The sequence below is a fragment of the Manis javanica genome, chromosome 6, assembly GCF_040802235.1.
Source record: "Manis javanica isolate MJ-LG chromosome 6, MJ_LKY, whole genome shotgun sequence".
NCBI lineage: Eukaryota > Metazoa > Chordata > Mammalia > Pholidota > Manidae > Manis > Manis javanica.
This window is the reverse complement of record NC_133161.1, coordinates 11,579,684-11,605,440: the sequence shown is the minus strand read 5'-3', so window position 1 is coordinate 11,605,440 and position 25,757 is coordinate 11,579,684. Positions and strand designations below refer to the sequence as shown.

Genomic DNA, 25,757 nt, shown 5'->3' with positions numbered 1-25,757 from the left:
GACTAAACAGTGACCCTACTCTTGTATGACCTTATTTTATTGTGATACCTTAACTCCCTTTCACAGAGTGATACAAGATGTTGTGATTGAGATTATATTGGGGGTTACCTGCAAATCCATCTGTTATTTCCACGCAAAAGAGGAGACTTGCTAGAGAAGGTGGACATTATAGAAAGAGCAAATTTTAGGGCAGATTCCCTGTCTGGGTGATTTATGCCTCTAAGGATGCTCCTTATCTCCCATCTTTCTGTCTTTCTACAGATGTGACATTCCAGCCCACTCCTGCCTTGACATACCGCACCACAGGAGGGGTTCTGGACTTTTATATGGTTTTGGGGCCAACCCCTGAGCTTGTCACTCAGCAATATACCAAGGTTAGAAGTAATTCTATCCACTGATAGGCCATCAAATGTTTACTCGGTAGTACCATGTTCTTAGCACTAAAATAGGCCAGTTTTTTCCCTATGGTCCTTGGGTGTCCCTACTACATTATTGCTATCTTTCCTGAAAGTCAGGTTTTAATGTTAGAGGCCTATAAAGGCATATTGCTACCCCATGTACCTCTTAATTTGCTAACTAGGCTTTCTAAGAATTGCTAATCAGTAATAACCACTGTATTTCCAGGTTCCTAGTGAGGAAGCTCTAGAATATGGGGAGACATGCCATCATTCTGCATCCCCAACATAAATTACTTGATTTTGTTTTCTTGAGAGAGGCCTCTTAAATCAAACAGTACTGAGAAGTGCTCAAGTTGTGTCAAGTAAAGCTAATCATCTTCTCTTCCCTAACAAGTTTACCTGGATCCATTTTTCTCTTTTATTCTAGTTGATTGGTCGGCCAGCAATGACTCCATACTGGGCCTTGGGATTCCAGCTAAGTCGCTATGGATACCAGAGTGACACTGAGATCTCCAATTTGTATGATGCAATGATAGCAGCCCAGATTCCCTATGTATGAAACCCTCATTTAACCTGTGGTTTAATTAGTTATGGGAATCTGTGGCTAATTATAGATTAAAAACATCATCATAGAAGTTACTGATAACTACTTCAGTATAAGACCCTTGCTGTGGAGCTAGTCCTGCATGGAATACACTGCCTTTTAAACTTATTTCATGCTACCCTTTTATTTTTTTTTATTTTAATTTTTTTAGGAGAGCTAGGGAGAGGCTTTTATTGAGACAGTAAGAGGACAGAGCTCCTGGCTCACGCTGGAAGGGGACAAGAAAGCCCCTTTATGCTACCCTTTTAAATCAAGTGTTCAAAATTGAGAGTTGCATAAATTCTTCAGTAGTTAACAGTGTAATGGGAGGATATTGTTTCTTAATGTCTTTTGCCAGAAGTACCCTGCAGTAGCCATGGCTGGGCTTAAGCCATGACTCTGGGGATTTATAAATGAGAATCATGTCAAGATTATGACAGTTCTAGGAGATTATAATGTGATTATTCCTGGAGAGGATGGATGTAAAGTGACAATATGAAAAAAAACAGTTAAAATCAAATATTCACTTTCTCTAAAACACACATATGCCCATATACGTATCCTATAATGACAGCCTCATCCCGTAGATAAACCCCAGGTGGTCAGTTGCTGTCAACAACCGGATTCCACAAATGGCATATGCTCTTTCTCCTCTTAGAATTATTGAAGCCTCATCACTCATTCTCTTTCTCTGCTTTCAGTTCAAATCCTCAGATTCTGAAGGACAATTAATGATTGAATGATGAGAACAAAATTAAGTGATGTTCTCATCAGAGATAATTTGAAACATTTATTGAGGTTTATTTATTTTTTCTTTTTATATGTTCCTATACTATATACTTATTAAATGTAAATTAGAAAAGATAGGAAAATTAAAAGATGAAAAAACCTGTAGATGCGTTTCACCAAGGCAGTCAATGTTAATAATATGTTGGTTCCTTCTTTTCCAAACTTGGCTTATGCACACGTCTCTGCTCCCTCAAACCTAGTCCTAAGGCAATACAGGAGATTGGCATCAGGCTAAAAGGAAGCATCTCTTTTTTCAACTGAATGTCAGCCATTCAGCCATCATGGATTGAGTAAATGTCACCTGCAGAAACCTGGGCTCTGGCACTGTGTAGAGAAAAGGGAAGGCAAAGTTCTCATCTCAAGGAGATGAAATGTGGGTGACAGAAATGTATACATTCTAGAAAGCTATAAAATAATGTAATTCTAAATATGAATAAATTCAGTCAGGGGAAAACCCCCAGATATATATAATCTTTTCTTTCTATCTTTGAACATCCAACTAGCACTTTGATAGGCCCACTGGGTTTGAGATTTGAAGAGCAGAGAAGACATGAATTGAGGGAGGGAAGGAGAGGGAATTCTAGTTAAGGGAACAGCATGGGGACAGGTGCTCTGTGCAGAAAACACTTTCATTCAGCAGAATTGAGGAGTCAGTCTAGCGAAGCAATGAGATAAATTAGGAGGGGCCTGGGCTGGGGTCAGCAGGCAGCAGGAGCTTGGCAGGGCCGTTTACGTTCCCAGAAGGCCACTGCTGCAGGAGCCCCAACATCTTGCGTGCTCCTCCCCATAGGATGTCCAGCACGTAGACATCGATTACATGGACCGGAAGCTGGACTTCACCCTCAGCCCCAGCTTTCAGAACCTCGGTCTCCTGATTGAGCAAATGAAGAAAAATGGCATGAGATTTATTCTCATTCTGGTAGGTATTTAGAAAGATTAGGCCTTGTTTTCTGTTCATGGTTTAAAAATAGTACCATTAAGGAAAACTAGTGGAAGAGTACATGAGCCTGCCCTGAACATTTTTTGCAACTTCCTGTGAATCTATAGGTATTCCAAAAATGTTTTTAAACAAATAAATAAAGGAGGAAAGGACATATGAAAAAACTGGTTTTTAAAATATGATACTTTGCAATATTTATTTTTCATAGCTGAGTGTCACTGGAATATAATTTATTACTACTGTTCTCTTGGTAGAGTTAGAAGAACTGTAGGCTGAATCAGTGACCATAGAAAAAAAATAAGCCCCATGTTTCAGGCTCTGCCTCGGAGGGAATAGCTCTATCTAGTCTCTTGTTTACGTTTGGTGGTTCAAAAACCTCTTAAGGGCCATAGCACGCTGCATGGTGAAGCTCAGGTGACTTATTTTTTCTCATTTAAACTCACAAACAACTGAATTAAGATCCAGACACCAATTTATTATTTTACATTGGAAGCTATCTCTTGATAAACACAGAAGTAGTTACTTGCAAATGGTCCTCCCCACTAGATTCCAAAAAATAGAGGATTACTTGCTGACTTTTATTTATTCATTCATTCAAGTATTAATTAAAAACCGGGTCCTTGAAAATCACTGTTGTAAAAGGGGTGTGTGTATGTACCCTAAATTAATGAAGAAAACAATGTCTTTTTATTTAAAGGGATTTTATTCTGTTGAAGGGAGATAGCCAATAAATAAACATGAAAGAAAGATAATTTCAGACTGTAATGATTTTATATGAAAATTGTGAAATAGGTTACTCTTATAGAGAGTAATTGGGTCAGGTATGGGGTGGGTGAGAGGAAAAGCTGCTTGGGACAGATTAAGTTGGGCCACAGAATAGAAGAAATAAGGTTCATGCCCTTAAGAAATATTGCTGTTACACTGTGGCAACATCATAAACTGGCTCTCTCCACTGGAGGGTAGTGTCTTATTAACCTAGTGTATCTCCAGGAACTGTTTTCAAACATTAGTCTACCTTTTTCCTCAAGAATTTTATAGAGAAACATCAACATGTTCTTTTACTTCTCAACTGCTCTTGTATTGAAGTTCAGCATTTCTTTCTGTGAATTGTTAATATTCTGGAGAGGACTTTTCTTGGGGATGTTTTTTTTCCACATTTGCTGTTTTAAACCCTTCCCTGCAGGATCCAGCCATTTCGGGCAATGAGACCCAGTATCTCACATTCACCAGAGGGCAGGAAAACAACGTATTCATCAAATGGCCTGACAGCAATGATATTGTCTGGGGAAAGGTAAGGCTTAGGAGGAAGTGCCTATTACCAATCAATACCACAGTGTCTTGATTAGAAGGGGCTCTCAATAAAACTTGGCAAAATATTTTAGGAAATTAATAAATTGTATTGAGTAGAAATCACCTTTCTGATGCCGATTAGCTCAATAAATGTTAATAAGACCAAGATTATAAATCTAATCCTCTAAAATATCAGTGAGGTTTGTTTTATTGTCTGGAAATATTCTGATGCCCCACCCATTCTGCATTCCAGCTGGTCATTTAACAAACATAAATATTCCTGTGAGAATGGCTCTGATTCATGTCCTGGGTCATCCACACTTAAAACCTGTACCTGTGATGCTCAATCAATCTCTCTCTCTAATTAAATTGATAAGTCCTATAGATTTCCCACCTTCTCTTGTCTGCTTTAGTTCCTTTTTTGTGGCCTCAGTCCTCATCTGTTTGATTCATAGCAACAGGTTTTAGGTGAGCTTCCCGACTCAGATGACAGTAGCTCTTGGCCCAGATTCAAATACTGCTCTGGGATGGTGCGCTGCTCCTTGCCGCTGCTCTGGTACGTGCCATGCGCACTGTGCCTTTGAACATTGCTAGATAATTGTACTTCACGACCACCTCAAATATTCCCTCTTCTGAAGCCTTCAGTGACTAGTGTAGCTTTCCTTGTTTCTTCCTTTTCCTCTACTGTTGCCCTCAGAGGACAGCATAGGACCACACTGTCAAAGTCCATCAGTGAACTCAGAAAACAAGGGCTTTTCTTACTTAATTCTCAGTATCACAGATTGCAGAGGGGTGCCTGGCATGTAGTAAGTGCTCAGTAAGTGTTTGCTGAATGAATGATTCATCATGGATAGAGTTAATATCCTTCTAGATATGGATGAAATGGGTTGACAGTGTGGATTTTTTAATGCTGCACGTTGGGTCTCCAATAAGTTATGATGCTGCTGAAAGATGAGGTCAAGTTTATGGATTGTGAATAGCATCAATCTTATTTCTCTACAGTCACACATCACATTTATTATTTATAAAGGGAATTTTGTTATAGGTCTATGATAGTCATATCAGAGAGCTGAGTAATCATTTGAAACGTTATTCTTTAAGTTTAAAAATTAAATTTTGAAGCTTATGGAATTAGAGAAGACCCCAGCCTATTTTCACCTAACAGACTGTCATATATCAGATTTTATAACTTAATTAATTGCAAAGATCCCCCAGGATTTTATTCATGTCAGTGGAGTCTAACAGGAGAATCATCTCATGGTCTGTATGCCACGCCTTTTTGAGTTTTAATTTTTCTGCCTTTTCTCTAGGTTTGGCCAGATCTGCCCAATGTGAATGTGGATGGATCCCTTGACCATGAAACCCAGGTTAAGGTATAATTGCACAAAGATTTTTGTCTACATTGCCCTAAATATCTGGATATTTAGGAGTTTTATCCCAAAGTTTTGTTAAGTAGCTCTAAGTTGGGTTCTTATCTACTGGCAATTTCTTGGCAGAAAAGGTTCCTCAAATAGAAAACGCTGTGCTTGTTGTAAGCAGCTAAACTGGAAACATGTAGAAGGAAATCATAAATGATGTACCTGCAACATGTGTGCCTTCAATGGGTTGTGTTTTATTTAAATCTAATGTTGCTTAAAAAGTAATGAACTAACATCTAGAATATTTTCACTGGAGAGGTTATGAACAGACTGGCTCTTAATAAATCATCTACATACAAAAGAATATGCAAACCAGTTAAAAGGAGGAATGTTCTTGATCTTGGCACTTGATGTCATAGCCTGGGTGTTTAGCACCCCCTCCCCGTCCCCCCAGCTCTTCTCCAGGCTGACCGTGTCATTCATTCAGCCAGGGTGGAAAAAGCACCTGAAGTTAGATTGTTTGGACATTGACAGTTAATTTCTAGTTCATATGATTAAATGCCCAATAAATAAATCCCATGTTAAAAAGGGATTTAAGACTGTCCAACTTGCTATTATTAGAAAATAAAGACTGAACCCTACTTCCCTGATCTCTGTGTCCACAGTAGGCTCTGCAGCCGCAGCCGTAAGGTCAGGACAGACACTGAGCAGGGTAGTGCTGTGCAAAATGCCAGCTCGTCTCCCCATCCTGGTCCCCAGACTCCCCTGCCTGGATGCACTGAGACCCACCGCGAGGATATGTGTTACTCTTGCAGCTGTACAAAGCCCACGTTGCTTTTCCTGACTTCTTGCGTGATAGCACAGCTGCGTGGTGGAAGAAGGAAATTGAAGAGCTGTACAGAAACCCTCGAGAGCCAGAGAAGAGCTTGCAGTTTGATGGGTTGTGGATTGTAAGTGCATCCTCGGCGGGGTTTCCTTGGAAATGTTAGCCGTCAAAACATGGGGAGGCAATTCAGCCTAGCAAAGCAGGGAGCTAGGGCTGGAGGAATGAAAGGGAGGGGTACAGTCCCAGAACTGAGGTGCTGGGACCAGCAGGAGAAGCAGAGGTAATTGCAGGTCTGCCCAGGGTCACGCCTGCAAAAGTCCGAGCCCACGGAGTTGTGCTCCCACTGGATATGCTGTCAGAGGGGACGGATACCTTGGCTTCTCTGAGCTCCCACCCTCCAGTCTCTTTGGCCAAACTACCCAGAAGCCAACACTGAGAGAGCCTGAGAGCCCATCCAGGGAATGGGGCAGAACTGGGGGCGGGCAAGGCGTGAGCCCAGAAAAGGTGAATGTTCACTCTGGTGCTGATATAGACTCATCTTGAGAAGTTTCCGGGTGGCCAAAGGCTCTTCTATTTGTGTTTTTCTAACGATGGGAAGCATATCAGTGTCCCGGTTTCCTTCCTGACTGACCAGTGGCCTGGAATCCTAAATAAGCATAGTCTATGCCAGCTCTAAAGAGCTTCTCAGATCTGGGCCGGGCTGACCGAAGCCTGTAATTCACCTAGAGACAGACCTATTAGCCCAGCGGCAGCCCTGGAACTTCTCCGGCCACTATTTTCAGGGTAGATAGATGCAGAGCAGACACCGAAAGGGCAGAGACTAGCCCAAACAAGAAAAGCAAACAGTAGGGAGATGTGTAGCTCTGAGGAGTTGAGATACTGATAACTGCGATAGTCTAGAGGGAAATAGAGAGCTGAAAAACTCAAAATAGTAAATGGCTCCCAAAATACGTGTCTTGTTTTATTAGTCCAATGTACAAAATTTTAACTTTCCTGTTAATGAAGTAGGCAGTGAGCATTTACCTCAGAAATCACTCCTTTCATTTAAGTAATATATGCTCTCAAGTGTGGATTTGAGTCCACATTTTATTTCTGCGCCACCTACTGGTGGCTACATCTGCTGTAGAAAGCGAGGCATTTCTCCCTGTGTTTGTTCTGCTGATGCTGCTGATGTCAGACAGTCCAAGGTATTGGATTCAGAAAGAGTACGGAAAGATAATAGTACCAGTTGGCCACAGATAGAAAGTGAGTGATCCACTCATAGAAAAGCAAAGACGGGCTTCTTGTGTGAGGAGATGAATCAAGAGATCTTAGTTTATGGATCTGGCATAATCTCAACATTTTTTCCATTATAAAAAATTCTTCACAAGTTTTAAAATGCCAAGTGAACCAGACATTTACCACTATCCCTAAACCCACATGAATTCTTAGAGTCCATTTGGGTCAATGCCTGACATTAAACAGAGTCACTGAAACAGCCAGCTGATGGAAGGGTTTAAATAACAGTATGTTCATCTCCGTGAGGTCAGTGTCCTCCCCAGCAAGGGCCATACTGCCTCTGACATCACAGAATCTTTTTTGCTAACTCATTGCAGGATATGAATGAGCCATCAAACTTTGTGAATGGATCCGTCAGGGGCTGCAGTGATGAAATTCTTAATAATCCACCCTATATGCCACGTATGTAAAATGATTACTTCATCAAATTACTTCCCTTTTCAAAACGTCTGGAAGTTTCCCCCTCAAGTGAAGCCTGATTTTGCAGCGAGAAGGTACTCTTAAACATGACATAAAGTCCCAAAGAGATAACCTTGAATAAGTGTAAATAAATGACTTACTAATCAAGCATAGCAACAGAAAAAATGTAAAATGAAAGAACCCAAGCCATGCATGGTTACATCTGATTACGCTGGTAACTATGAACTGCTTGCTAAAACTTTAAATAACCCCAACACATTATACACACTACACACACTCTCTCTCTCTTTCTCTCTTCATGAGAGAATGAAAATCTAGTCCGTGTCCTTTCTGCCCATGTTCAGACACTTCATGAAGAAATTCCCTGCCTGTCCCATGGTACAAATAGAAATAAAGAAGCATAGGGCCTTGCAATCAAAGATGTCTAAGAAATTGAACCTTCTCACCTCACAGGAAGCTAGGCAAAGAAGTGACTCTCCTTAAAAGCACTGTACCCATAATTTGTGGGACACAACCTGGAATCTAAGTGTCTTGAGATGTCTGGGTCGCTCTAATGCTGTCTATTGCTCACTAACTCCTCCCTTCCTTCCCTCCCTTTCTTCCTTCCTCCCCTAATATTTGAGTATCGGGCAAATACTGACAAATCAGAAAGATTTAGAGATATTGATACAAAGTTGGTTGGAACAGATCTCTTCCCTTGAGAACATTACCATCTAGTGGAGGAGACAGTCATAACAATAAAGGAGTTAACTGTTGATACGGGCTGATAAGTCTTACAGGTTAGGGTTGGCACAAAAACAAGTGCGCCTTTCTCCACTCTACACCCTGTCCTTACCCTTCTTTAGTCATAAAGTAACAGGATGTTAATTTTGTAGACAAAAATATTCTTGCAATTGGAGCTGTTACCACTTTCAAAGTTGTTGACTGAAAGAGATCAATACCTAGACAGTGGGCATTTCCAGTGAATGTTCTGGCCAAGTTGCTGAGGAAATAACAGCGTTTCCTCTCAGGCTTGGAGTCCAGAGACACGGGCCTGAGCAGCAAGACCCTGTGTATGGAGAGTCAGCAGGTCCTGCCAGACGGCTCCCTGGTGCGGCACTATGACGTGCACAGCCTGTACGGATGGTCCCAGACCAGACCCACATACGAGTGAGTATGTTTTTGTCACTGGCAGCAAGGATCGATATCTACGCGGTTACTTTTGCCATGTCATAGATATACTGTGCTTAATCTACATGATGCCGATACCAGGGTTTTTGTTCATGGAGTTGAAGAATGAACTTTGCAAACACTCAAGGTAGGAGAGCAAGGTAGAGGCTTTTATTTAGAGATAAAGTGAGAGGACAGAGCTCCTGGTGGGGACAAGAGAGTCCATGGTTGTGTCATTGTCTGGGAGTTTTATGCGCGATTGAGGATTTTCAGGAATGGGGGTAAAGGGCTAGGGTTGCAGACTTCTTGAGTGGTCCCAGAATGCTCATTTTTGGTGAGTAACAGAAGAAAGTTGCTGCTCTGATTCTTTATCAGGATAGCAGCTTCCCTCTGGGAGCATGTCAGTGAAGACTGCCTGCCGTTCCCCCAGGTGGGCTGGGCTGCTGCCTGTTTGCTAGGGTTTGCTAAGAATCTTACTTCTTAACTTCCAGGGCTGTTTATAGCTGGGCTTGATTACCAAATTAATCTTTTGCCCAGGTTGCAGAGTACTTGATTGGCATTAGAAAAGGAAAAATAGCATACAAGTACAGTTAAAAATAAGCTGGGCCTTTTAGCAGGCTAAGGTAAATTTTACAGTGTCATGATCTAATTGATACAACGAAGTCACGGGGTATGCTGAGATACGTTTCTTTATCTGGGAAACAGTCAAACATTTCAGGCCAAGTTGCTCCAGGCCTTTCGAGTTTTAACTGATTTCACTGAAGAATGTCTATATTCCTAGTCTGCTATCTTTACCCTAGAGAATTAGTGTGACTCTGACTTTGCGTAATGCTTAACATGGAGTTTCGATAGGGACGTCTTTGCACATTGTTACACTGTTCTGACTGTAATTATTGTGCTTTGCTTTTTTTCTGGAGGCCCTCGTGTACTCTGCCTAAACCCACGGTCCCTGTCTCAGTTTCCTGGTTCTTACCATGACTTAATTTTTTGTTGGAAACTGGACGTTTTAGGTAATAAATTGTGACAATGCTGGCATAACATCCCTCCTTTACCCCTCACAGGATTTGTTGTTGTTCTTGTTTTACTAGTTGCTTATTTGTTTATTAATTTTTCTAATTCTTCAGAATCTGTATTCCCCGCTGTGTGTGGCCACAGAATTCTCTGCTACTCATTTTTACCTTTTACGTTTTTAAGCCTGGCTTCCTTGGGGACATCCTTGGACTAGTACAATTTAGTAGTCAGCCAATGATCAGTCAGAAGATTTCCTTTGCTGAAGCCAAACTTTCCCTGGACAAAGTTAAACAAGCAAAGAAGACTTTATTCATGGCTATTGCAATGAGAGAGGCCTGAGCGCAGTCCAAGCTAACTCCACTGAACCAAGGGCCTGAGAGTTTTTGAGAGCTGAGGCTGGGAGTTCAGAGGCCACATGTTTGGTAATTGGTCTTTTTCAAAGAAAAAGTAAACTTTTTCATATCTTTATTGAAAGGAAGAAAGGATGTGAACTCCACAGTCCAAGCAGGTTTATTGCTGAACCTGAGAGGGACCTCTCTGTTCTGGTGAGCAGAACAAAGGAAAAGAGGTCTCTAACAGGCCTAGAGGCTTTCTATGGCCAGGGTTTTCAGAGGGCTTTTTGAGGGGAGGGGTCAGGGGAAAGGTGGGCTTGTGGCCTGCTGACGTGTCCTCTGGACGATGCTTGTAGCCTAGGGAAGATGCCACCTAGGTCTCTCTGAGGTGGTGGGTGGGCTTATTCAAAAGGCGGTACTCAGGTCCGGATTCTATCATTCCTGGCTCTAAAAGGGTATAGGAAGATGGGGCGCCATTCTTTTCTTTCCTGCTGAGAAGGGGCGATGAAGGGGGTTTTCTGGTATTTTGAAGCAGAAAAGCCATTTGGAGGTGTTCTCAAGTAGTTGCCCAGGAGATGGCTGCCATGTGATCCTGTAAAAATCTTTGAAATAGGTTTCTTAAGCAGGGAAGGAAGAAAAGGGTGATAAAGGCGAATGGGGCCAGCAGAGTCAGAAGGTGAGGGTTGTAGAAGCTGAGAGTGTATGACTTGGACTCAGGCAGGGGAGAGAAGGGTTAGAGCCCAGTGGCTGAGAAGGTCGAAGAGGCTGTGTGAGGTGTGTACTTATCGGCGCTGGTGGAGGGCAATTTTTGGGCTTCAGGGATAAGAAGTGCAGCTGACTCAAGGACCTGTAAGCAGAGAGGCCAGCCTTTTATTGCAAGGTCAAGTTGTTTGGACAAATAGGCAGCAGGCTGGTGGGAGTCCCTGGCTGCTTGTGTGAGTAGCCCTAATACTTGTCCCTTTTTTGCTGGTTAAGAGAAGAAAGGTTTGTTAGGGTTAGGTAGAGTCAAAGCAGGCGCCTTGAGGAGCGTTGGCTTCATGGCCTGAAAGAAGCAGGAGTTAAGTCTGTCTCTGGCACCCTTTCTTGGGGATTCCCGTGGGAGGCCTCGTAAAGGGGTTTTGCAATGAGTGAGAAATTTTGGATTCAGAGTCTAAAATAGCTAAGAAACCTTAGAAGGGAAAGAAGATCTTGCTTTGTGGTGGGGAAAGGGAGATTATTAATAGCTTGTTTTCAAAAGGTGGGTATGCAGCGAGTGGTAGGGGTGAGGTCCAGACCAAGGTAAGCGAGGTTTTGCTGTACTAGCTGAGCTTTGTGTTCTGAGACACAGTATCCCTTTTCCCCCAGAAATCTAAGGAGGGAGATAGTGTGGGACAGAGAATCATTTTTTTGAGGGCTGCAAAGCAAGAGGTCATTGATATACTAGAGCAGGCAGCTAGGGGCAAGGTTGAGAGATTGGAGGCCCTTTTGTGGTGCTTGGCCAAAGAAGTGGGAACGTATCAGTTCAGGCTGCCTGCCCTGCCTTAAGATAGGTTGTTGGGCTACCATCTGATTACCAGAGAATGTGTGAGGAATCCTACCTCTCAACTCTCTGCTTTTTTTTTTTTAAATCCAAAATATCCCATTTATTTTATTGTTTAAGTGATAAAAGGATTTATAATTATAACAGTTCCAGCAATACAGAAACATAGAAACAAAGCAATTACGTGAGAGAGGCTTTATGACATTCTATAGCAGACTTTCAAGTATGTATTATTATAGGGTTTTTTGCCCATATTCTTATTTTTTACATTTTTACAAATTGGTAATAGTTATCCTAATTACAAATAGCTAAGAACACAGATGTTGGAGTCAAACTGCCTGGATTAAACCCTGCCCTGCCACTTTCTAGCTGAATGTATGGCCTTGAACAAGTTATTTACCCTGTTTCCGCATCAGCTAAGTAGCATCTATGTCATAGAATTGAAATGTCAACCCTCTGCTTTTAAAAATGGAATCTTAGCCTTAAGATGAAGTCCCTCCTGTTCTTACTGTACTGTTTATATCTCAGCATTTTCCATCATAGGCAGGAAAAGTTAATCACGATGCTTGTCCCATGTCTCTGCCCCACCTCATTCACCTCCCAAGGAATCTGGACCCTTGGAATCTTTTAAGGGAAAGTGTCGGTCTCTCCTCTGTAGCTGCTTCCTGCTGAGTAGGGGCGTTGTCCCTGCCTGTGGGCCCAGCAGTTCCTTGCTGTCTGTCAGGGAGAGGAGGTCATGGAGCCCTAGTAGCAGAGGCAGACATGGACAAGGGCACATAAAAGGAGGAGGTAAATAAGTTGCAGGGCTGCTGATGTGCGTGTTCATCAGCGTTGGGGTGGACTGAAATCCTCTTCTGAGCAACATCTGGAGTTGGATTTTTTGTTCTGGAGGAAACAAACTTGACAAGGAGATTAAGAATGAATGGTTGAATATGTGGACTAGAGATAGTAAAACTCTAACTGAAATGACGGGAGAAAACTGAAACATTTGGAGAGCCAGATACTTTGAGGAAACTAGAATCCAGGATCTAGTCTATTTTACAATGAACAGTATTAGTATCTAATAGTGATAAAACTGCACTATTGAAACACAATTCTTTATTTCTTTCTAAAATTACCCTCAATTTTTAAATATAATATAAGTTTAGCTTTGAAACAGTTGGCCTGATCATTTACATAAGTGCAGCAAGAATAGCCACTGATGGCACAGGCTCTTTTAAATGTGCTTTGCTGGAACTTTTCATAAGGAATTTCAGATGGAGCTTTTAAAGGCCTCTCAAGGTCAGAAAGCCAAGCCAGACTTGCCATCAGGTTTTGCCTGCAGTACCTGTAGATTTGGGTGAATTCCTCTTCTTGAGGTCCCCAAGACGTCCTGAGGTTCCTGCCCCTGCCAGAAAGTGATGTTCCTTACCCACCTGGTAAGGCTGCATCTTCACCTGGGAACCCTGCACGCAAGGTACCAGACTAGTTCTTACAGGGGCTTTGTTGGCTCCGTAAATTCAATCTTAGTTCCTTAAAGCTGTCTGTTTATATCTGAGTTGATGCATGTGTCTCTAATATGACATTCCAGTCAAAGCCTTGGTAATATAACCAGTGTTTTCAATTGGTCCTGTCACAAGGAGAGCAGATTCTTATTGAACTTATGCAAATAAAAATTTGCCATAAAATATGAAAATAGTCACTGAGAGTTTCTAAATTCTGGAGGGATTAGGTAGAGAGAGAAAGATAAATGTTTCAATTCTGCTTTACTAAACTATTGTAAGATAGCTTAAGAGAAAAAGGTTAAAACAGACACTTGTTTTTCTGTTTAAGAAATTAGTGACATTTGCATAAAAATTAAAATCATCTTCCTCCGTTTACTTAATTTTATGGAACTAATTTTCGCTCTGCTTGAATCTAGTTCTTTACTAGTTCAGGAGTAAAACAGTGACTATAAATGACCAAAGACTTAGAAATGGCAATGGTTAAAGATTTGATGAGAGCTTACTATAAGACAGTTGATATAAGGATGTTTGGGTATTTCTGTAACATATAAACTTAGATTTTAGCTCTTTTAATATTAAGATTTCATTTTCTTAAGTACTCAGACAACTCACTGAGCCCTTAAGCATGAGAAATAATTTTGATACAATTAGAAAAACCCTTCACAATTCTTTATTATTAAAAGCAGACTAATAGTTCAAGAAAACTTTTTCTTTCTAACAAACAGAAAACAAAATTCTAATTTTGCTGTGTACTTCATATCAAGACTCATTTGCTTCAGTCTCACGTAGCATGACCACATCAAATTCTTCCACAAACTTTCTACAACTTTCTTTTTACAGTCAGAGTTCTCCCTCTTTAAATAAACAGCTGTACTTCAGTACAGTTACCTTCTTTTACCCTCAATAAAATAAATTTCCATTCCTTACACCTTCTCTTATCAAAACACGTATTTTTTCTATCATGCAGAGATGTTTTCTTTATAACTTTACATAGTTTTAATTAGAATTTAAAACCATTAGGAACTTTAATTTTTAGTGAACACTGAGAAGGAAGCTACTGTAAAGTGTTACAGTAGGAATTCTTTAGATTGGCAATCAGTAACTAATGTTTCATTTTTTTATCTTACTTGGGATTGACTTAATTCGTTAATTTGACTTATTACTTAACTTAGCAAAACTTGAAGGTTTCAGGTTACCACAAAGATTCTTAAGCTGTTTTTAGGTATACATACTATATCCACAATTATTATTAAGAAGTTTACTTACTACACTTCTTTAATTCACTCATTCCTAACAAGCATGCTAGATTACTCACAAAACCTTCACCAAACATTAGACGAAGTCACGCCTCTCTTTAAACACTTTTTTTTAAAGATTTAACAGATAACATCAACTTAAATGGCTATGTGAACCTAGGCAGCTGATAACCGTAGAGACATGTCTGTTTTAGTTAAATGTAAAATAACATTAATGCTGAGTATTTTTTATCAGAATTTCTGATAGTTTTGGAATGCCCAGTTTTTTTCAAGCGCTTGTCTTTGAATCAATTAATTTTTTTTCAGTACCATCCGGGGGTAGAAAAAATATCTTCTATTTACACATTTAGACGTACAAACATATAGATTGAGACATAATGACCACAGTTACTTTAGGCTGTGATTCCCATGAGGGCTGGCAGCAGTTTGGTGGGACCCAGCTTGCAGATGGAGGTCTAACTCACATTTCTCTCCAGCCATATCTGCTTACAAATGGAGCGTAACCCACATTTCTTTGGACATAGGATCTCCAGCCTGATGGTTATTAAGGCAAATTCACAGGATACAAAACAAGCTTAGATTTAAGGCTACGCACTTAGAAAGTGCAGGTGACCTCAGAGAGAGAGGTGTGCACTGAAAGCTTGGGAGTTTCCGTTTTTAAGGATTTTTCAGGAATGTGACAAAGGGTTAAGAGGTCTTAAGATGTTTATCTTTGATGAGACAGTTAAGTTTTTATTAGTCCTCTGGGTAACTCTGCAAAAATAACATAAGAAATTTACTGCTCTGGTCCCCTCCCAGGATAGCTGCTTCCCTCTGGGGGCATATCAATCAAGACTGCCTGCCCTGCCCCCATGCGGTGGAGGGTATCTCTACCCAGGAGAGGTGTGGGGCAGTGGGGGGTTACCCGAAAGGAGTACGTCAGAGTAATATGGACCAAGGAACAATGTAAAGGAGGGGTTTGGGCTGGTGTTTCTATTAAGTCTTTCATTCCAGCAACCAAGATAGAGGAAGGGAGCAAAGGTCCCGAATATTCTGTAAGCACAGAGGCTGGCTCCCGTGTCGACCGCGAAAGAAACCTGACATCCGGCCACCGCCACTGTTACCCGTGGATCTGCTGGTGTGGTTGTGGAGGGGGCCTTGGGATCCAGGCCCTGTCATTTGATGGCTGAAGGCAAGGCCATGAAGGCTGCCAGGACCTCTCTAGATGTGTCTGGTCACCTGGAGGGGAGAGAACTCAAGGGAGGGGCTGACTTCCTGGGAGGGCAATCCACTCTCTAGCAACCCCACTGTCTGCAGTTCCCATCAGCTTTGTAGGAGGCCTGGGATCAGGGCAAGCAAAATGCCCCGGGGCCCGACTGCCACAGCGAAAACAGTCGCTAGGCGGGTGTGGGGTGGAGCCTTCTGCAGGCTTGTCAGCAGGAGGTTGAACTAGGGAGGCCAGAATCTGATATTTGGCTGCTTTAGCCTGTTTTTCTTTCTGAGTTTTTTGTTCCTTATCCCTGCTGTTGAAAACTTTAAAAGCAAAGTCTACAAGCTCTTTCTGGGGTGTCTGGGGTCCATTTTCTAATTTTTGGAGCTTTTTACGAGTATCTGGGAAGAACTGGGAAATGAGGTGTAGGTGTAGGAGAACAAGGCCCTCAGGGGAGTTAGGGCTGGTGTTTGTGTATGTGACCAGGGCCTCTGAAAGGTGGTTCATAAAGAGGGCTGGATTTTCACCTGCGCCCTGGGTAATTTCCCTGAGGACCTTCTAGTTGAATTTAGCAGGGTTTTCTGAGAAGGACCCCATCTTTTGTTTAATACACTCCAGATCATTAATTGAAAAGGAGGCATAAACATGAATGTGCCTTTCAATGCCTGCTCCCTCACAGAGGGGTAGCTAGTGTGAGAAGGGGTCTGGGGAGGTAGTGGGTGGGAAGCGAGAGTACGAGAGCGTGTTTGGGGGGGGAAGGTATACATCAGAGAGGAGGGGGGGGTTGTTCAGGGGGAGCTGGCAGTGGGGAGGGATTTGGACTTGCTGGTAGATGGGGGGACAAAGGAAGGGTTGCTCGCAGAGGGTGAAGAAGGCTTGGGTATAGGGAACTCTGACCATTTGCCATTCCTCTGGAGAAAGTTATCAAGATCTCGGAGAGTTTGGAAATCAAAAGGGCCCTCAACTAGCCAGCGGGACCCACTGTCGAGTTTATATTGAGGCCACGTGGAAGTAGAAAAAAGACCAATTTTTTTTCTTTTGGTTTAATGTCTCCTTTTAATCCCAATTGGGAAAGAGTATGTAGGAGACAGCTGAGGGGGGTGTCTCCCGATGTTTTTGAGGAAGAACTGCCCATTGTGGGAGGGTGAGAAAGGGTGGCTGGGCTTAGGAAGCATGCCGCCGGGATGTCTCCCTGAGATTGTTTTCCCACCCGGAGTCTGTGAGCTCCTGGGGCCGGGCGAGATGTTCCTGCACACCGAGAGGAAGTGTCCCCCCAGTCAGAGTGCAGGGGGTCCCTTGATGGTGTTCGCAACTGGAGAAGAGAGAGGAGGGGAAAGTTTAAAGGAAAAGGGGACCCGACTAATTTTCTCTCGGTGCCAAGAGAAAGCCAGTGAGAGGCCAAAATCTTACCCTCCTGGGAATTGTGGTGGATTAATGGCTGGTGGCGGATGTGTAGATTGAGGGCTGGCAAGATGGTCGCCGGACTGGAGTTTGCAGGGGGTATTGGATAAGGAAAGAAGGGAAACGGGGCGAGACCCAGGAGGCCCTCTCAGGATCTAGGCTCTAGCCCAAGATGAGCTGTTGCTGCCCACTGCTTCCTGGGCTGCGAAAGAGCCCCTGTTCTCAGCTCCCACTCCTGGGTTCCAGCACCATATGAAAGGGAAGAAGGGACATGAACCCCACAGTCCAAGCAGGTTTATCTGAGATTGCGGAGGCCTTGTTCAAAAGGTGGTCCTCAGGTCCGGATTCCATCATTCATGACAGGAGTTTTACAAGAAGACCTGCAGCAAAGTAGTGTCCTAGCATCTAGAGAGATGGGAGACAGGAGCACGGTCTTCCTTGCTGGGTATATATCAAGGGGAGGGCTTCCAGGTCAATAACAAAGGCATTCCTGGGCTGTGAAAGAGGAAGACAAGAGTTTTTTTTTTTTAATGATTTGCATCTCAAAGGGGCAAAGAAAGAATTTACAATGAAAACTTCTCTAAAATAAATGCTTTAAGAAAAGGGAGGTCAGGGTCCTAGTATCAGGAAGAAAGCTGCCTAAAGTTTAGTCAAGTTGAAGGGAACATTAAGGCCATGCTGGTCACCTGAAATGCATTGCGTCTGTGTCTTTTACTCTTTATCCAGGGGATAAGGATGAGAAGGCACACCTTCAAACTGAGGCAGTTTGGAAGCAGCCTTGCATTTCACTTACTGCTTGCTCCGGACCACAGCTCAGCCGCAATGAGTCACTGGAGCCTTCTCTTATCATGGTTCTTCCCTGAGCGTGCACAGAGCCTTGTGTGTGTATAGTCTCTTAGATCCCCAGGAATATGTAGGAGCTTTACAAAGTTCTCAATGGTTCTCATTCTCCAGGGTTTACTTTCAAATTCCCAGCCAAGCTTTTGTTTGCCCAACTGAGACCTCAGCCTGAGCACCTGGGATGTTGCTAGAAAATCGTTATTGTTTTGGTAATTCCCTGGCAGTGGGAATTTTTTCTCCCTGAGGAGTGAAGCTCTGAGTTAGATCATGTGGCCACAAGGCTCTGGGAATAGGGACTTTCCAGGGAGCTGGAAGTTAGGAAAAAATATTAATTAGGCTCTGGGAAAGGTACTTTTAACAGAATTCCAAAAGGAGTCAGACCTCTCAGGCTGCTGCATGACCGTTGGCTTTTGGTGCCACTAAACCAGGGAAGGAGTGGCTCCAAGTTAAAATCCCACAGACCTCTCTGTCTTGCCAACATTACGTAGTCTTTGAATAGATGATTTTCATTTCTTTCTATGGCTGGTTAATTTCTAGAGCTCTGAAAAGGTCAGTGACAAAAGGTCAGGTCACTCATAGTCACCCTTCATCTTATTTCAGGCCTTCATTATCTCTCGCTCAGACGTGTGTGTGTGTGTGTGTGTGTGTGTGTGTGTGTGTGTGTGTGTGTGTGTATTTGTTCCTCCATTTTTGGATTTATTTTGGAGTGAAATATTGGAAGTGACCTAAATGGATTAATTTTACCACAGTAGCTGGCTTCTTTTCCGGACATTCTTTATTGAATAATTCATCTGTCTTTTGATTTGTAATACTTTCTTTAGCATATATTTGGGTTGCATTAAGTGCTGGCTCCCGTTAATAGACTTTCTCTTTTGTTCCATTGTTTTTTCTCTCACACAATTGTTTTTATCTTCTGACTGAGGCTGCATAGGAAGATCCATCTTCCAATAAGAGATGTGTATATATCTTTTCTGTATATCTGCCCCAGCAGGCAAATTTTATCCTACTTTTTGAGAAGTAGCATGGTATAATAAAATATCCCCAAAAAGCTGTCATCATATATACTTTAACTTGTAACCCCGGGGAAAGGAAATCCTGGGGTAGAATGTCTCTAACACCAAAATCAGTCAAAGGGAGAAATAAAGTTTAAAATCCACTTATTGCTTACAAACTGCAGTCCAGGTCCATCTCTTTCCTGCTCAGGCAGAAGCAAAACCAGTCCTTCCCCTCACGTCTCAGATTCAGATAAACCCTCCATTGCCCAGGTACTTACCCATTGATATAGAGATGAACTTTTCTCCACCCCTGGGGAACGCCTATTAATATGTAGATGCACTAAAGCCAGGTGAGATATTTTGGAAATATTACAGTTTTACCCACACTTGGTATGCTGGATATTTCTCCTTGCTCTTCAAATGTCCTTTGCCAAGTTATCTAACTGAGCCTCAGTTCCCTAACAGTAAAGGAAGGCCAAGAAGACCTTCCTCATTAGGTTGTGAGACAGCACACATGAGTGTGGCAAGTGCACCATCCAGGATAGAGTCATTGCTTCATCAGTATCTGTCTTATAGCTCACTGCCTCCCTCCTCCTATATGTAGACAATTATTAGGTTAGTTAATTAGATTTTTTTTTAAAAAGAAAGGAAATCCACCTTTTAGGTGATGATGAATCCCCAATTGCCCTTCTGTGAAGGTCCCTGGGACTCTTAGATCACTTTGAAATAGCAGATGCTTGCAGGGGTGGAGCTGGCTGGCTCAGAATCGAGCACCACTGCCCCCCTCATGCTCCAGCCTGACACCTCTCTCTGTAATGTGGCTCCACGCTGGCCCCTCCTCAAACTCACCTTCAATCCACTCCTTTTCCCCTCTTACCACCAGAGCTATACAAGAGGTGACAGGCCAGCGAGGGATCGTCATCACCCGCTCCACATTCCCCTCTTCTGGCCGCTGGGGAGGACACTGGCTGGGAGACAACACAGCTGCGTGGGACCAGCTGAGAAAGTCTATCATTGGTGTGTGGGCTTTTCCCAGGGCCTCTGATGGTGGGCACTGGTAGTATCTAATCATCACCCATGTGGGCAATGAAATCAACAGAAGCTGAGTTCTCTATGCATATGAGCTTTAATCTATACCCATCTTTGCTTTTTTCATAAGTGACCCAGGGTTTTCAAATGGGGGATGGAAGAGACAGGTCAAATGACCCTCTCAAGGGGCTGCTTCATCCAGCACAGCTGTATCTTCTCATTGCAGGCATGATGGAGTTCAGTCTCTTTGGAATATCTTATGTAAGTCACCCTGGGGCCACTACAAACCACCCAGGCAGATGTCAATGTATCTGCAGATCCACAAAGTCCCACTTCATGCTCTGGTTTTGCATCTTCTCAGACAGGAGCAGATATTTGTGGATTCTTTGGAAATGCTGAATATGAGATGTGCATTCGGTGGATGCAACTGGGAGCCTTTTATCCTTTTTCCAGAAACCACAACACCATTGGGACCAGGGTAAGGCAGTAGGTTAGGCTGCAGGTGTTTTGTGTCCAAAATCACAGCTTCCTTTTAGCCTTCAAAAGTATCGTGTTCACGTGTTGAGAAAAATCATAAAAATGACCAGAACCTCCAATCCTTAGAAAACCCAGAGTTCAAAACATCAAAGTTTTAAGCATTTTTTCAAGAATATTGTTAATCTCATGGAGGATTAGTGCCAAGAAGGGGAGAAGGATTTATAGCTCTCTACGGGGCTAAAATACAAGAAGCCCCCTTTGCCTTTAAGACGAGGGAATCTGTATTTTACTCAAATCCATCCAAGATATGTCAGCGCTGCATACAGACCCATCTCTCTATACAACTTCAGGGCCAAGGCTAGACCCACGCAAGGGCCTTAGGAGTCCTTGATGAAGAGGAGGAAGCAAGAGGCTCTCATTTAGTCAGAAGGCAGGGGTCAGGGAGGAGGTAGGCTAGAAATGAAAGGAGAGTGTATAACCTGCATGTGGGATGTGTGGCTGCTGACCCTTTTCTGATACCACTAGGATGGAGTAAAGAAGAGGTGATGGGTCATATGCTCCTTTATCCCTTTAGAGACAAGATCCTGTGGCCTGGAATTCAACCTTCGAGACGATCTCAAGGAGAGTCCTCCAAACCAGATACACGCTGCTGCCTTACCTCTACACGCTGATGCACAAAGCTCACGTCGAGGGCGGCACTGTCGTGCGCCCCCTTCTCCATGAGTGAGTTCAGCCCCAAGCAGCTGGACTGGGCAGGGCTTGTGAATAGCCCTCTGCAACAGTCATAATAGTGTGGATGGGTTTTTCAAACTTATTTTTTAAGGTTTACAGATGATCACACAACATGGGATATAGACCGTCAGTTCATGTTGGGCCCTGCCATCTTAATCAGTCCCGTGCTGGAAAGTGTAAGTTTCCCATCCTATCAGAAACCCTCCAATCCCATTCTCTAAAGTGTAGGAAGGGCATTTTAAACATCATCTTGTCTAGCTCACTATATTCAGGCAAATGCCTTTCCAGACATCGAAGGGAGATCGTTTCCTTTTTCAAGGTCTCCATTAATGAAAACGTTACAATCCTACTAGATTTCTCATTTTGATGTCTTATTACCTTGCATCCTTATAAAATTTACCTTTTTGAAAAATTAATTTTTCTGTGTGTTTGAAGAATAATTTCCCAGGATCATTCTCAATTAAGCCTCCCAAACTCATGATTAAAATCAGTAGTAAATTCCACTTTAATCTGAATTCTAAGAAAGAATTTTTTAAATTAAAATTAAATAATTGGAATCTTCATAATGATATGTTAATTTTGTTTCAGAGCACTTCTGAGGTCCATGCTTATTTTCCCAGAGGGCGTTGGTATGACTATAGCATGGTAAGCGCCAACATATTTTGTGAAGAACCAGATAGGTCCCTGCAGGCTAGAGAAGTGGCTAGGGCTTTCTTCGGACTTCCAGGCACATAGTTTCTAAAGTAATCATTTTCAACCTTTAGCCACACAAGCTTTGCTTTAAGTGTCCATAGAAGAATAAATAGGTAAAATCTTATCACATTGATTCCTACCCTACCCCTCACCTTTTCTGGAGAATATAGAGAAAGGACTAGATTTCCAGAGTTTTTAGCAAAACTGAAAAACAGAGATTTTCTCCTTAGATTTTCAGTGTCCTGCTGACTTTCCAATACACTTCCTTGGAAAGGAAGGGCTTGTGTGAAAGCATGCATTCATTTCATCTATCTATCTGTCATCATCCCTTACCTATATTTTCCCTTCTAGGAATCTGTCAATACATCAATAGGTGAATGGAAAACCCTGCAGGCTCCCCTTGACCACATCAACCTTCATATCAGAGGAGGCTACATCCTGCCTTGCCAAGAGCCTGCAATGAATACTCACTCCAGGTAAGGAGGAGAGGTGGTATGTGATGGCTTCATTTTGCCATAAAGGGGCAGCCTCACAGGCAGCTATCCACCTTGACCAAGACTCTGGATAAATAAACCACATTACAGACAGTTTCACTGATTTGATTCTGTGAATGCCTTCTGACTAGGATCTGGGGGAGGAGTCATGAAGTCAGTCTTGGGGAGATCTTTCATCTGTGGCTGTGTCAAAGGTCTGAGGCAAAAATTTTCCTAAGATTGCTGGCATTTACTGCTTTCCACACTATTAGAAAAATTGGGAATATTAATGAGCTCTTTGGTTTGTGATGGCTATTCAGGAATTTAGTGCTCATTTCCAGCCTACTTTGGTTGACTCAAGGAGAGATAATATACATGTGTGTGTGCGTGTGTGTGTGTGTGTGTGTGTTACATTAAGGAGAACATACTATGTCAAGAGAGACACACATAAAAGGTACAATAAAAACTCAAAAAGAGAGAAGTTAACTATCAGCTTTGTAATATAAATCATGGTTTCATATGGAAGAGGGCTTTGGCTGTGACTTGAATGACTTGAATAATAAACAAGATTTGAATATAAGACAAGGACCAGAGAGATTCTGGGAGGGTTACATAACTAAAGGTGAAAAATGAGCTGGGTTTGGGGAATCGTAAACCTTTCAGTTTAACCAGTGCATAAGGGGAAAGGCCAAAAATATAAAATAAAATCCAGCAGGTTAGGGTCAGGTCATGGAGAGTTATGCATGCCAGGCAGGATAAGCACTCTACATTTTATTCTGTGGCGATCTGGGAAGTACTGAAGGGTTGGGTGGTGGTTTTCTTCCTAAGGAATTTGTGTCTTATCATATTACTTATACATATATAAGTAAAGTATCTGTATTTGATATTTGAAAATGGAAGTTTATAACAAGTGTTTCATTAAATTTTACGTTTTTTCTGTTAGCTTTTAAGTATCTTATATTTATCTCATTTTATCTATTTTTAAGCTGACCTTCACTCTTACAACCTGCAATCTAGCGAAAAATAACATTTTTTTCCCACAGCCGACAAAATTTTATGGGATTGATTGTTGCTTTGGATGACAATGGGAAAGCTGAAGGTCAGATATTCTGGGATGATGGACAAAGCATTGGTGAGTATGAGCTGTCCAGAGTCCTCATACAGATTCAGAAAAGCACACCACGGAGACTCAGGTCTGAAAATCTACCGCTATTTATGCTACTGTTAATAAAGTAATGGTGTTGGTAGAATATTTGTAACTTTTGCCTACTCATTTATACCACACTGCAATTATATAGAACAGTATATGGTTCCCAGCTTGATAGGTTCAGCAACCTGATGTTATGAATTCAGTCAGGGGTGGTCTATCTCTTTATAACTGTCTCATTCTGATGAGGCTGACAGTTCATTCATTCTCAACAGTTCACAGACGTGGCTCTATTATGTGGGCCATCTGTGTATTGCCTGCCTCCTCTGTAGGCTGCTCGGGAGATGAATTAGAGTTTATAAAACTTCTTGGTGTCTCAGAAATAGGAATTAAGTATTGTCAAAAGGATACTTACATGAAATATTACTTTGTATGCTTTCTCCCCCAACACAGGGATATGATGGTTCTTCCCTAGATAATTGGTGTTTGTCACTATAATGGGGACATCCTCTTCTTCAGACATTTCTATAGAAATGTTACCAACCAACACCTATTTTCTAATACTACTGTGAACCAGAACATTCTAATCTCATAATATGTCACAATTTCCAAAATTAGAGATTTTTTTCCCACTGGTAATATTTCTAAAGGTTTCTTTCTTTCAGTTTTCTTCATTATAAAGGTGGTATAGTCTCATTAAAGAAAACATTTTAAGCATAGAAATTTAGAGAAAAATGTAATCTTATTTAATATTTTTGTGTATAGCCTTTTGCTTTTCTTTACTTAAGACACTTCTTAATTGTTTACATTGCTGAAAACATACTGCATATTTAATTTATGATTTCTGTTTCTTTGCACTTAACATAATGGCAGAATATGTCTACATGTTATTACATATTCCTTATAAACACTATTATTATGAATATCCATTGAGAAGATATGCCATAATTTCTCTAACTCTGTAATTACTCTGTATATAAGATACAGGATGTTTTCAGTTTTATAAATAACATCCGTGAGTATTAACCTTTGTTTGTATTTCAGATTATTTCCACAAGGTAGATTCCCAAAAGTGAAATCACTGTTTTTTGATCAACTTGATTGAGTTATATTTACATAAATAAAATACGATCATTTTAAGTAATACAGTTGTATAAGGTTTGACAAGCATATACAGTTGTATAGCTACCACCACAATCAAGATGTAGAATATTTTCATCATCCCAAAAGTTCCCCTTTTATTCTTTCCAATGAACTGCCCCAGTCTTTCCATCCCCATTTCCAAGCCTTCACAGCCACTGATCTGTTTTCTGTCACTATTGATCAGGTATGTATTTTCTTGGTTTTGTGTAAATAGAATCATATAGTGTGTATTCTCTAATGGAATCACACAGTGTGACTTTCACTTCTTCCATTTAGCAAAAAAATTTTTTAATTCATACATATTGTTGCACATAAAAGTAGTCCATTAGTTTTTGACTCCTGAATACATTCCATTGTAGGATATACCGTAATCTGTTTATACATTTACTGATTGTTGAATATCTAAGTTGTTTCTTATTTTTTAGCATTATGCTTAAGTTTGCCATGATTATTCGAGTGTAAGTCATTTTTTGATCATTTGCTTTCATTCCTCTTGATCAGAAACCTGGAAGTGGAATTGCTGGGCTGGGTCACATGACAAGTATAAGTTTAACTTTTGAAGCAACTGCTCAATTATTTTCTAAAGTGGCTGTTCTATTTCCCATTCCTAACAGTAATAATTGGAAGCTCTAGTTTTCCACATTCTCACCAGCACTTGGAGTTTCAGTTTTCACAATTTTAGCCACTCTAAAACTGTAATAGTGCATCTCTTTATGAATTTAATTAGCATCCTTAATGTTCAACATCTTCTTATGTGTTTATTGGCTATTTGTACATCTTCTTATGTGAGATATCAGTTCAAGTCTTTTGCCCATTTTTTGTGTCACTTGCCTTTTTGTTACTGAACTATAAGAGAATGTATATCAGTCTTTTATTGGATATATGATTTGCATCTCCATCTATAACTTGCCTTTCCAATTCCATTATGGCATCTTGCAAAGAGCAAACTTAAATTTTGATAAAATCAGTTTATTCCTTCTTTGCTTTAATGATTTGTGCTTTTTG

At 41.5% G+C, this 25,757-nt stretch overlaps 1 protein-coding gene across 1 annotated transcript in view; it reads left to right on the top strand.

Moving 5' to 3' along the window:
* Nucleotides 1–25,757, top strand: part of LOC108399287 (maltase-glucoamylase) — a 179,190-nt gene that overhangs the window by 135,955 nt on the left and 17,478 nt on the right. The window contains exons 79-94 of the mRNA XM_073239855.1: nucleotides 262–374; nucleotides 826–951; nucleotides 2,561–2,689; nucleotides 3,894–4,001; nucleotides 5,311–5,373; nucleotides 6,174–6,308; nucleotides 7,780–7,864; nucleotides 8,893–9,031; nucleotides 19,942–20,075; nucleotides 20,314–20,348; nucleotides 20,449–20,565; nucleotides 21,139–21,287; nucleotides 21,388–21,472; nucleotides 21,885–21,941; nucleotides 22,341–22,465; nucleotides 23,506–23,594. Coding sequence (XP_073095956.1) covers nucleotides 262–374; nucleotides 826–951; nucleotides 2,561–2,689; nucleotides 3,894–4,001; nucleotides 5,311–5,373; nucleotides 6,174–6,308; nucleotides 7,780–7,864; nucleotides 8,893–9,031; nucleotides 19,942–20,075; nucleotides 20,314–20,348; nucleotides 20,449–20,565; nucleotides 21,139–21,287; nucleotides 21,388–21,472; nucleotides 21,885–21,941; nucleotides 22,341–22,465; nucleotides 23,506–23,594 — 1,689 coding nt within the window. The remainder of the gene's footprint in view (nucleotides 1–261; nucleotides 375–825; nucleotides 952–2,560; nucleotides 2,690–3,893; nucleotides 4,002–5,310; nucleotides 5,374–6,173; nucleotides 6,309–7,779; nucleotides 7,865–8,892; nucleotides 9,032–19,941; nucleotides 20,076–20,313; nucleotides 20,349–20,448; nucleotides 20,566–21,138; nucleotides 21,288–21,387; nucleotides 21,473–21,884; nucleotides 21,942–22,340; nucleotides 22,466–23,505; nucleotides 23,595–25,757) is intronic.